This window comes from Entelurus aequoreus, linkage group LG02 (genome assembly GCF_033978785.1).
Source record: "Entelurus aequoreus isolate RoL-2023_Sb linkage group LG02, RoL_Eaeq_v1.1, whole genome shotgun sequence".
NCBI classification, from domain to species: domain Eukaryota; kingdom Metazoa; phylum Chordata; class Actinopteri; order Syngnathiformes; family Syngnathidae; genus Entelurus; species Entelurus aequoreus.
The window spans coordinates 49272665-49286374 of NC_084732.1; the positions used below are offsets into that span (position 1 = coordinate 49272665).

A 13710-nucleotide genomic window follows, 5' to 3' on the forward strand; every position below is an offset into this window, starting at 1 on the left:
TACAAAAAGCTGTAAGCCAGGTTAAACAGTCAGAGGTGGTTAAACAGCAACAGGCTGTGATGCGGGGTGAGTCTCCACAGGCAGAGGAGAGGAGAGAGGTTGATGCTATCTCACGTCCATTTAGAAGACAGGAAATGCAGGCACACAAACACGGCCAGGCGAGATCAAGACAAACGGAGACTGTAAGTAGTTCCGAGAGATGTCAGAAATGTGGAAGGGGCCCCCGTAACTGGAAGGAGTGCCCAGCTAACAATGCGGAATGCAGGAAGTGCCGCAAACGAGGACATTTTGCCGCTGTGTGTCGTTCCATGCAGCCTGTGCATGAAGTACAGGACGAACTATAACAGGATTCCCTCTATGGATGAGTTAAAACTCAGGCTGGCACACAGACATTGGACTTAATGGAGAGGTAATCTCCTTCAAAATTGACACAGGTGCAGCGGTCACCGCGATCCCCACCAATCTGTATAAATACAGCAGTGATGGCCCATTGATGCAAACAACCAAGAGACTATATGGCCCCAATAACATTGTACTACAAGTCGCTGGGCAGGTAAAATGTCAGCTTAAGAGTAAAAATGGAACAGTCACCCAGCCCGTGTTCGTGGTGGACTCATTGGTCAGACCCCTACTAGGCCTGCCAACTGTAGAGGCCCTGCGGTTGGTGGAGCGAGTAGATGAAGTAGAGGATCCAGGGGAAACATTTAAAAACAGGTTTCCCACTGTGTTTGCTGGTCTAGGTTGGCTCGACGGGGACTACAGCATTCGATTGAAGGAGTATGCGAGGCCCTATGCACTCACGACACCACGCAGGGTGCCGATTCCTCTGACAGAGAAAGTAAAGGAGGAGTTAGAGAGGATGGAAAAGATGGGGGTCATTTCGAGGGTGGAAAGGCCAACAGCGTGGTGTGCAGGCATAGTGCCCGTAGTTAAACCTAATGGGAAAATCAGAATCTGCGTCGATCTGACCAGACTTAATGAGGCAGTATGTAGGGAGAGGCACAAATTGCCATCAGTAGAGCAGTCACTGGCACAGTTAGACGGAGCAAAGGTATTCACCAAGCTGGATGCCCGGTCTGGTTTTTGTCAGATTCCCTTGGCAGAAGAAAGCAGAGAACTTACAACATTTGTAACCCCCTGTGGCCGCTTTTGTTTCGTTATGTTATACCACATCTAAGGGGATTATCAATTCACTTAAAGGCATGTTTTGCAGGCACAGAGTCCCAGAGGAGCTACGGAGTGACAATGGTCCACAGTTCTCATCAGCAGAGTTCACAGCCTTCGCCAGAGATTATGACTTTTCACACGTGACTAGTAGCCCTTACTTCAGCCAGAGTAACGGAGAGGCGGAGAGGGCTGTCAAGACGGTGAAATTGTTGTTACTTAAGAATTAGGAGGACCCATACAGGGCAATGTTAGCATATAGAGTCACACCATTGCACCATGGACTGTCACCAAGCAAGCTCCTGATGGGAAGGCGTCTTTGCTCGCCGCTGCCACAAGCGTCATCCAACCTCAAACCACAGCGGCCCAGAACAAAGGCCTTCGAGAAAAAGGACTTTCAGCTGAAATGCACGCAGGCTCAGAACTTTGATTGCAGACACGAGCTGAGGTCTGGACAGTCAGTATGGATATCTCCCTCAAAACAAATAGCTACAGTGATCAGGAAAGCCGACATGCCACGCTCCTATGTGGTCGACACTGGAACAGAGGAGGTGAGGAGAAACAGGGCTCACCTTCAGGCTCTCCCTTAGCCACAGCTCCAGCCACAGTCGGCTCCACAAGACCCACCAACCCCACAAAAGGAACACAGAACCGAGAGGGAAGCAACACCAGGTACACCAATCAGAGAGCAGGTAACCCAGACACCGAAAGCAAGAGATGCTCCAAGACGGCAGGTAAAGCCACCGGGGTGGCTTAAAGACTATGTCTCGTGAAAGGACAGGACATAATGAAACACATCTTGTGTAATGTTGAAGCCTAAAAAAAAAGGCAATTACAGTTTGACTGTAAGTTGGCAACACTGTTGTTGTTTTGTTTTGTTGTTGTTTGTTTGTTTTCTTTCTCAGAGAGAAATGAGGATGTAAGAAATTTGTTATGCAATTCTCATACATAATGCCTTTATAGGGTGTTAGGTTGATTCATTATAAATGGTGATGCTTATATAGAAATACATTGCAATGATTGTTCATTCCTTGTTGTACATTGGAGAAGGGGAGATGTAGTGGATGTCCCTTATGGGCATCCGTAGTTGTGTATGTATGTTCGGGGCATGCACAGTTGGTTCAGTAAAGTACACCACTGAAGTGGTCAGCCGTGTGTGTGTCACTGATTTCTACACACATAATGGCAGATAATTTGAATGTTTAAAAAAAAAAATGTATTGAACAAAAAACATACATTCATAATGCACACAGGTGTACAAACTATTGTCATTAGTGGCAAAGTTTGGAGCTACATCTGCAGGTGTAGAGAGGAGCTTCTCCTGTTTAAAGCGGCTCAAGTCTTACACCTGCAACACCATGGGCCAAGGCCGTTTAAGCAGCCTAGCTCTGCTGGCCATTGAGAGGACACTTGTCAAACCCCTGGAAAAGACGCCTTCTTGGTACGACAGGGTCACAGATCACTTTCACGGCGGGTACAATTTACGTATAAATAAATAGAGATGTCCGGTAATATCGGACTGCCGATATTACCGGCCGATAAATGCTTTAAAATGTAATATCGGAAATTATCGGTATCGGTTTCAAAATTATCAGTATCAAAAAGTAAAATGTATGATTTTTTAAAACGCCGCCGTGTACACGGACGTAGGGAGAAGTGTAGAGCGCCAATAAACCTTAAAGGCACTGCCTTTTCATGCCGACCCAGTCACATATTATTTACGGCTTTTCACACACACAAGTGAATGCAATGCATACTTGGTCAACAGCCATACAGGTCACACTGAGGGTGACCGTATAAACAACTTTAACACTGTTACAAATATGCGCCACACTGTGAACCCACACCAAACAAGAATGACAAACACATTCCGGGAGAACATCCGCACCGTAACACAACATAAACACAACAGAACAAATACCCAGAACCCCTTGCAGCACTAACTCTTCCGGGACGCTACAATATACACCCCCGCTACCCCTGACCAACTCCGAAACCCCGCCCCCGCCCACCTCAACCTCCTCATGCTCTCTCCTGGAGAGCATGTCCCAAATTCCAAGCTGCTGTTTTGAGGCATGTTAAAAAAAATAATGCACTTTGTGACTTCAATAATAAATATGGCAGTGCCATGTTGGCATTTTTTTCCATAACTTGAGTTGATTTATTTTGGAAAACCTTGTTACATTGTTTAATGCATCCAGCGGGGCATCACAACAAAATTAGGCATAATAATGTGTTAATTCCACGACTGTATATATCGGTATTGGTTGATATCGGAATCTGTAATTAAGAGTTGGACAATATCGGAATATCGGATATCGGCAAAAAAGCCATTATCGGACATCTCTATAAATAAACCAACACATTTTATCCATCCTATTTGGGTCCCACATAAACCTTAAGAAAGTCAATGACTTCACTATAAAAGTGGGTGACATTGTTATCACCAGGAAAGATGAGGTCACCTACCTAGGTTCCATTCTAGAGGCTAATCTTTCCTGTGATAAAATGGCAACCAAGGTAATCAAAAAGGTCAACCAACGAACGAGATTTCTCTATAGAATCTCCTCTCTGGTCAACAAAAGAACCATGAAGATTCTGGCGGGAACTCTCGTTCAACCCTTTTTCGATTACGCATGCACCTCCTCCCTAGCACCTCTAAAACCCTCAAATCTAGACTCCAAACATCCCAGAACGAGCTAGTCAGAGTACTTTTAGACCTCCACCCCAGATCACACTTCACCCCAACCCACTTCTCCAAAGTGGGCTGGCTCAGGGTGGAGGACAGAGTAAAACAACTTGCACTGAGCCTAGTCTATAAAATCCGCTACACCTCCCTGATACCGAAGTACATGTCAAACTACTTCCTTAACGCAAATGACCGCCATAACCCCAACACCAGAGGGAGCTCCACTAACCACGTTAAACCCAGATTCCGATCTAACAAAGGTCTTAACTCATTCTCTTTCTATGCCACATCAATGTGGAATGCACTCCCGACAGGTGTAAAAGAAAGTGCATCTCTATCCTCCTTCAAAACCGCACTAAAACAACACCTCCAGGCAACTTCAACCCTAAGCTAACATCCTCCCTTGCACATCATACCTCTTCGGATTGTAAATAATCAAATGTAAATAATCAAATGCAGACACTTTTTCTTATACTTTCTGATCTCTCTCTCTATGTCCACTACTTGCTGTACATATCCGACCAAGTCAGTTCTACACTGTTCCAATGTCTATTTATCTGACGATGCAATTGTTGATGACTGAAGTGTTGATACCAACCAATCCTAAACCCCCCCGGCCACTCCCCCTCCATATCCCACACCCCGGATTGTAAATAATTCATTGTATATACTCTGATGATTATCTTGTGTGATGACTGTATTATGAAAATAATATAAATATGTTTCATGAATCAATTTAAATGGACCCCGACTTAAAAAAGTTGAAAAACGTATCCGGGTGTTACCATTTAGTGGTCAGTTGTACGGAATATGTACTTCACTGTACAATCTACTAATAAAAGTTTCAATCAATCAAAAAAACGTAGGCCGAAATTGAGCTTCCCCTCCTTGAGAGACCAGCCTCCGCCACTGGTACTTTAGATACTAATGTTTTTCGGGACCAATAAGATGTTATAAGTATGTATATGTAAATTGCAATCAGTGAATAAGTTGAATAATGAGGGCTTTGCTCTTCATTTCCAAGTGTCCGTAAAGGCATCTCACTTGTTGAGTGACTCAAGCCACATGCATTGGTGATGTGTAAAATTCCCTGTCACAGCACATTCAAGTGCAATGCAAATGTAGTACGTTACACCAGCAGGGGGCGCCCTTGCCACTCAAGCCTATGTGGATATGACGACTGAACAAAAACGTACACCATTATCATGACAAGTTCATTAAAATGACTGAATGTTCAAGGAGCTGGAATGACAATTCTAATGAGATTATGTGGGTGTGTGAACGCATGAGTGAATGAATGCGGGCATCAGACGGTGAGCCAAGTCTGCGGTTCAGCACACAGCGCCACTGTGCAGGTTGCAGCACACATCGGTGAGCCTTCAGGCAAAGCAGCTCCAAGAATCGAGCACCAGCCGCACTCATGGCTCATGAAGGAGCACACATGGCGGAGGAAAGCGAGTGCATGATTGGCAGAGAGGTTGGCAAGAAGCCGGGAAGCGTGCATGAATCCTCCGGGAACGTTAAAGAGATGCGCGCGGTGGTGCTGTCAGGCTTCGGGGGGCTCAACAAACTCCGCGTGACGAAGAAGCCAATGCCCGAGCCTAAGCCTGGTGAAGTGAAGATCCGCGTCAAAGCATGGTAAATATGCACACCACATGACGTCACTGCATGGTCAATATGCACATTTAATGACGTCAATGCTGGTTATGGATGTGCACGTGCACAAATAATACAGAAGCCACAGGTCTCCCCCCCACTGATGGTGTGGGCAGCTTGATTATTTGCAACCTGTTGTGTACTTCTGCTATATTTAAACTAACATTTGGCACTTTTTGATTAATGTTTAGGAAAATACAATTGTATTGTTTTGCAATCCTGTGATGAAGTGGCGACTTGTCCAGGGTGTACCCCGCCTTCCGCCCGAATGCAGCTGAGATAGGCTCCAGCACCCCCTGCGACCCCGATTGGGACAAGCGGTAGGAAATGGATGGATGGATGTTTTGCAATCAGAGAAACTGAGAACCATTAGAATTGCATAAACGGTCAAGGTAAAGAAACCTACTGTTGTGAATGTAGCCCCACTGGTGAGTCACTTTCCCCTCACAGGACTAATATAGATATTATTGGTCACCACATCATCCATCCATTCATTTTCTACCGCTTGTCCCCTTTTGGGGTCACAGTGGGGCTGGAACTACGCCCTAAACAAGTTGCGTCCTCGTCGCAGGGCTAACACAGACAGACAACATTCACCTGCAATATCAAATGGAATTCAAAACATCTAATATTGGGATTCTCAAAGTGTGGTATGTGTACCACTGGTGCTATGCTGGCTCTTTGTAGTGGTACGCCAAAGACGTACAGTGTTTTATTTTTCCATATTCAAACACAGTGTTACTGTTCAAACTGTGTGTAATGTTACAGTGGCCAAAATATTTAATATGCTTTTAAGCCTACTACGCTGCTGTATTTTAGTGTCATTATGGTGGTTCTTGGAGAGCCCAATTTTTTCTGAGGTGGTACTTGGTGAAAAAAGTTTGAGAACCACTGGTCTACTGTACAAAAGGCAGTAGTCAAGAATTGCATGTCTCTCTCGAACATTAGTACATTAAATCAATGCTTCTTTAACAGTGACATTTTAATTTGAGTAAAAGATTAAATCTATAATTATAGTGTCTGTCTATCACATTCTGTGATCCTGTTTATTGTGCTTTGCAGTGGTTTAAATTTCCTGGATTTGATGGTACGTCAGGGAACTATTGACTGTCCTCCGAGGGCACCTCTTGTTCCGGGCTTCGAATGCTGCGGAATCGTGGAGTCCGTGGGTGAAACCACAAAGGGATTCGAGGTTGGTCAAATAAAAGCATCCACCTCCTTTAAAGGCCTACTGAAATGAATTGTATTTATTTAAACGGGGATAGCAGATCCATTCTATGTGTCATACTTGATCATTTTGCGATATTGCCATATTTTTGCTGAAAGGATTTAGTATAGAACAACGTCGATAAAGTTCGCAACTTTTGGTCTCTGATAAAAAAAAACCTTGCCCCTACCGGAAGTAGCGTGACGTTGTCAGTTGTTCACTCCCTCATATTTTCCTATTGTTTTCAACGCAGCTAGAGCTATTCGGACCATTACCCCATTAATTTGAGCGAGGATGAAAGATTTGTGGACGAGGAACGTTAGAGTGACGGACTAGAATGCAGTGCAATACATATTTTTTTTCGCTCTGACTGTAACTTAGGTACAAGCTGGCTCATTGGATTCCACCTCGGATACTATATCCTCTTGAAAATGAGAGTCGAGAACGCGAAATGGACATTCAGTGCCTTTTATCTCCACGACAATACATCGACGAAGCTCATGCTAATCAGCATGAGCTAACGTGATAGCATCTGTCTCAAATGCAGATAGAAACAAAATAAATAAATCCCTGACTGGATGGATGGACAGAAGATCAACAATACTATTAAACCATGTACATGTAACTACACGGTTAATAGATCTCAGCCTGGCAAAGCTTAACAATGCTGTTGCTAACGACGCTAAGGCTGACTTAGCAACTTAGCAACCGGACCTCACAGAGTTATGATAAAAACATTAGCGCTCCACCTACGCCAGCCAGCCATCATCTGCCCAGCTCATCAACACCCGTGCTCACCTGCGTTCCAGCGATCAACGGTGTGACGAACGACTTCACCCGATCATCCGTGCGGTGGCCGGTTAGCATCGGCTAGCGCGTCTGCTATCCAAGTGAGTAATCCTTGTTGTGTTGCTACAGCCAGCCGCTATACACCGACCCACCTACAACGTTCTTCTTTGCAGCCTCCATTGTTCATTAAACAAATTGCAAAAGATTCACCAACACAGATGTCCAGAATACTGTGGAATTATGAAATGAAAACAGAGCTTTTTTGTATTGTATTCAATACTTCCGGTTCAATGATTGACGTCACGCGCATACTCATCCTCCGAAGGCTTTTTCAACCGGAAGTGTGGCGGGAATTTTAAAATTGCACTTTATAAGTTAAACCGGCCGTATTGGCATGTGTTGCAATGTTAAGATTTCATCATTGATATATAAACTATCAGACTGCGTGGTCGGTAGTAGTGGCTTTCAGTAGGCCTTTAATATGCAAATTAGCACTGCCTCAGCCACCATTCTTTGTTGTGTTTTTTTGCATGCACTGTCTTTTGGTTCTATCCATCCTTTCAGATAGGTGACAGAGTCATGGCGTTTGTCAACTACAACGCCTGGGCAGAAGTTGTGTGTACTCCAAAGGAGTTTGTGTACAAAATGCCCGACGAAATGACTTTTGCGGAGGCCGCGGCGTTCGCTCTGAACTTTGTTGCTGCCTACATGATGCTCTTTGAGCTGGCCAACCTCCGAGAGGGAATGTCAGTGCTTGTGCACTCAGCTGGAGGTGCTGTTGTAAGTGAAACAAGTAAATACTTCTCTTGTTCTCATTCGGTACACACTAGGGCTGCAGCTAACCATTATTTTAGTAATTGAGTAATCGAATAAAACACACTTTTAAGCCTCAATGTGTATTTTTGGAAAAATTGTTGAAATAATTAATTTTTTCTAAAAATCTACATAATACAACAATAGAATTAAATTAGACTTAACCTAAAAAAATATTTTGAAAAACTCTCCACTGTTCGCCACCACATAGATCACTGCACGCACACACCACCATTCTCATGTGCGCTCCATTGCAGCGGCCATGTGGAAACTATGTCTGGGTATTTACAGTTGTGGCCACTCCATTTTTATTAGTTGCACTCATTAGGCGATTAATCAAAGCAACAAAATATAAATCTGAGTTTTTTTTTCCTAATCAAATGTAGCAATCGTTGCAGCCTCAGCACACATGCACAATCAAGCAAGATCCATTACAAGAGCTTTATCACAAATATTCTAAATTAACTGTATAGTGAAGTTTATTTCAAATATTGGCTTCGCATTACAGTTGTCCCTCGTTTATTGCTGTTAATTGGTTCCGGACATGACCACAATAAATGTATTTCTGCAGAGTAGAAATCATTAATTATAAATCAAATATATTTTTAGCTAGCTTCTGAGTATATTTTTTAACATTATTACAGCCCTCTAGGAATGAAATAACACCCTTATGTCACCTTTACATTATTTTAATCCAATATAGTAATGATGCCTGAGGCTGGGCCAATAAGTAGCCACGATACTGAACAGTGCACTCTAATTGGTTTGGTCTCCTCTGGTGGCCAATGCTATTGTAATATTGATATTTTCCATTTATTTACCCATTATTATGCTTGAAAATAGTTATGTTAGTACCAAAAATTGGAGACTATACTTTAAACATTTTTTTGAAAATCTGCCATGTGGTGAAGCCATGATGTGGCGATGGACGACTGTATACTTAAAAAAAAAATTGATTAAGTTTGAGATCCAACAATAGTGTATTTGTAGTGTATTACCCAAAATATAGTTTAAACATACATTGAGTAAGCCCTATGGTAACAAAGTGTTTTGTGTCTCTCTAGCTTTAAAGGGGACCTATTATACAAAACCAACTTTTCCTACCTATCGGTACCTGTTTTTTTTGAGTATTTGGGATCTGCGTTAGTCCCGAACATTTTAAATCAAACCATGGAGGCATGGCGGAGATATTTGTTAAACAATCTTGCCTTCCTTCATACTTCCTCCAAACGAGCCGTTTGGAATTTCCCCAATTTGTGACGTTCTTCCCATTGCTAACGTCAGCGGATATCTTCAAAGCTTTAAAGTTTAAAGCTTTGCACAAGTCCGCCATTATAGTCTGACGCTGTAGTCAACAAGATCCTTCTTTTTTCTATCCTTTTGTTGTGGGGCAGACTGGCTCCTATACGCACATGCATCCTCCGCTGCTGCCATTTTTTATACAAATGATTATATAGTTTGCACTTATATCTGCCAGTAGATTTTGCTATGTAAGCGTTACAAACTAGAAGACACAGTCGAAGTGGAGCCACGTAAATAAGACAGCACACCAAACGACTCAGAAAGCGGCTTGAAGATAGTCTGTGAAACCAAATATATGCAAAATTTGGACCAAAGAACCACCATTACATGTTCTGTTGACAACAAGCAAGTGTTTTAAATGTAGAAAAAAAATTGTGATATGACCCCTTTAATGCTAATAAGCTGTGTTTGTCTAGAGTGTGTGGCTCCAAGTAAGGCGGTTGTGCACTTTACCAACTATTTACATATACACTGTGACTCTGCACTTGTCCAATGTAATATACTGTATGTCATACTGTAACATTAAGGAGTGGGACAGGAAGATACCAAAGTTAGCCACAGGGAATAAACATAAAACTATCGTACTAGTGGGCGTTGCCAGTGCCACAAAACACCTAGGAAAGTTGGCAAACGAAAGTAGCTGTAGGAGGGCAAAAATGTACAGTAGTACCTCAATGTACGAGCTTAATTGGTTCCATGATAGAGCTCTTAATTTAAAAAAAACGTGTATCTTAAATCAACACCACACTTTTTGAAATGATAAATAAATGGGTTTGGTGCTTGGCCCACCAGAACAGCACCATTGTAACATGTAACATACCTTTTAAAAATAAAAGCAAGCTTCTAGATAAGAAATACTGTATGAAAAACAACATAATAGAATGCATTACAAGTACAGTAGTTGTATGAAGCAATGTAATAAAATTGTAGACTATTTACCTTGGAGGGTGGACTTCTTCCAGCTGCTTCTCTGTTAAACACACCATCAGCGCCTTGTCTTAATTGATTGATTGAGACTTCTATTAGTAGATTGCACAGTACAGTACATATTCCGTACAATTGACCACTAAATGGTAACACCCGAATACGTTTTTCAACTTGTTTAAGTCGGGGTCCACGTTAATCAATTCATGGTATAAATATATACTATCAGCATAATACAGTCATCACACAAGTTAATCATCATCAGAGTATATACATTGAATTATTTACATTATTTACAATAATAATAATAATGTGCATATGATTATGGATAAATGTCTGTCGTTTAGAATATTTTTAACATTCTTGACTAGCGTTATTGACTCATTCTGCTTCAGTACGCTGCAGACTAGCAGCAATACGCTCAAATTGCTTCACCAAGTCGACTACATGCTCTCATGTTTGTGATGATTTCTTTCCTTAATTCAATGAATATCATCCACTTCTTTTTCTCAGCATTGTCCTTTGCACTCATTTCCTTCCCTACCATAATTGGAAAACATTGTTATGTTGATCTCTAGCTACAAGGTAATGCTAGTGAGTAATACCAGATGTTTTGGGCGGATCTTACGAGGTTCACTGTGACATGTCCTACGCCAACTAATGGCAGGGACGCTTGTAACTCAAATTTTTGCTTGTAACTTGTAACAGGCTCTAGAGATACATATTCTTAAATCTCTTTAGTGTACGTCACTAAAAGTCCATTTAACTTAATAGGCAACCTTTTAGGCCAATAGGTGTTTCTCATAGTTTTGTTATGCAGTATGTTTACGTTGAGAGTAAAAAGCCATTTCCTCTTAAGGGGACGAATACAGTTCTTTTTTTTGAAATTGTGCATATGACAACAAAGTATTTTATCTACTCTTTTTTATTTTAATTGAATTAATTTAGTACTATTTTTATAAGGATTTTAGTTTTATTCATGATTTTATTCCCCCTTTTGTAATTTTATGAATCTGCAAAGCACTTTGAATTGCCTTGTTTGCGAATTGTGCCCTGTAAATTAACTTGCCTTTTTCTTACAAGGCAAAATACTTTGGAGTGCATTTCTACACCACTGCAACCACAAGCACAATAATAAACATATAACCAGTATTGATTAAATCTTGTGAAATACTTATACAATGTTTACTGGTATAAGTATTGTATAAGTTGATTCCACCCAATCAACCATAGATCTCATTCTCACTTCAGACCGGCCTAAAATAAAAAATAGTGGAGTCATGATCTGTGGTCTTAGCGACCACTATCTAACCTTCTGCACCTGCAAAATAGCTAAACCTAAAGCCAATGGCCACATAACAGCCCAATCCAGATCCCTTAAAAAATACTCCAGTGATCATTTCAATTTAAAATGAGATGAGTGGGACTGGTCCCCTGTGCTCGCGAGCAACCTGGTCGATGTTGCTTGGGATCGCTTCAAAACAGCGTTCCTAAAGATACTAAATGACATGGCTCCCGTGAGAACAGTCAGGATCAAAGCCCGCTCTGAACCGTGGATGAATCCGGACCTATTAGCTGCCATAAAAGACAGAGACAGAAAATACTCTGAATACCAAAAGTGTAAAACAGAAGTAGATAAACAACCCAATAATATCAACCTCAAATCAATCATTTCAACTCTCAAAAAGCAATGCAATAAATTAAGAAATAAGTCAACCAACCTGACTAAATCCTTAAAAAAAAATTACATTAACGACAAAATAGAGGAAAGTACAAATAAGCCACGTGAGCTCTGGAAAATTCTCAACAACCAGCTTCCCGGTTGCAGCCAAAAACTTAAAACCAGACTCACCAACATCAGCATCAATGGAGGTAGCAAGCAGACTTAACGCCTTTTTCACCAGCATAGCCGCAACTCCTGTTGTCAACAAGCTGTCCCACCACTCTGGTCGCTTTGGTGTAGAACACATTAAAGCCTTCTACAGAAAGCTAGGAGTATCCAACAATGATTTCAAATTAGAAATGGTCTCAGCTGATGAGGTGCTTAAAAAATTGAGTGCGCTCCACCCAAACAAGGCCACCGGCCTTGATAATATTCCCTCCAGATTCCTGAGGGACTCTGCCTCCATCATTGCCCCAATCATCACGCACATAATAAACCTCTCAATTTCACAAGGCCAAGTACCAAAAGATTTTAAGATAACAAGAGTAACTCCCCTCTTTAAAAAAGGAAGCAAATTGGAACCTGGCAACTACCGACCTGTTTCTATTCTCAGTTCCATTTCGAAAGTAATGGAAAAAATAGTTAATGAACAGGTCGATAGTTACCTTGCCACTAATAAACTCATGTACAAAATCCAATCCGGCTTCAGAACTAACCACTCCACTGACACATGCCTTCTCTATCTGACCGACAACATCAAACATGAGGTGGACGCGGGCAAATACTGCGGCATGGTCATGCTGGACCTTCAGAAGGCCTTTGACACCGTTAACCACATTATACTGTTGGATAAGCTCAGAGCAATCGGATTTGACAAAACCTCATTGAGCTGGATGCAATCTTACTTGGAGGGGAGGAAACAGGTGGTAGAGGTGAACAGCACCGTGTCCCCCCCCCCCCCCCCCCCTCTCGGTGAGCTGTGGAGTCCCCCAAGGCAGTATATTGGGGCCTTTACTGTTCATAATATACATAAACGACTTGTCATCGGCATGCGACTGTGAATTGTTCCTGTTTGCGTATGACTCGGCCCTGCTGGTATCCGGCAAGGACAAGTCACAGGTGGAGAAAAATCCTCAGTGCTGAACTCTGTAGAACTTGCACCATGCTCGCTGACAACAAGCTATCCATACACTTGGGTAAAACGGAATCCATCCTGTTTGGGTCCCACATCAACCTTAAGAAAGTCAATGACTTCACTATAAAAGTGGGTGACATTGTTATCACCAGGAAATATGAGGTCACCTACCTGGATTCCATTCTAGAGGCTAACCTTTCCTGTGATAAAATGGCAACCAAGGTAATCAAAAAGGTCAACCAACGAACAAGATTTCTCTATAGAATCTTCTCTCTGGTCAACAAAAGCACCATGAGGATTCTGGCGGGAACTCTCGTTCAACCCTTTTTCGATTACGCATGCACCTCCTGGTACCCTAGCACCTCCAA

General features: G+C 42.1%; 1 protein-coding gene across 4 annotated transcripts in view; it reads left to right on the forward strand.

The window, feature by feature from the left end:
• Positions 1–5099: 5099 nt before the first annotated feature.
• The window catches only part of vat1l (vesicle amine transport 1-like), a 91402-nt gene continuing 82791 nt past the window's right edge, over positions 5100–13710 (forward strand). For all 4 annotated transcript variants that reach the window (XR_009822043.1, XR_009822044.1, XR_009822045.1 and 1 more), the window contains exons 1-3: positions 5100–5491; positions 6572–6701; positions 8070–8285. Coding sequence is in view for 1 of the 4 variants with exons in the window: in XM_062028371.1 (XP_061884355.1) it covers positions 5274–5491; positions 6572–6701; positions 8070–8285 (564 nt within the window). In the remaining 3 variants the exon portion in view is untranslated. The remainder of the gene's footprint in view (positions 5492–6571; positions 6702–8069; positions 8286–13710) is intronic.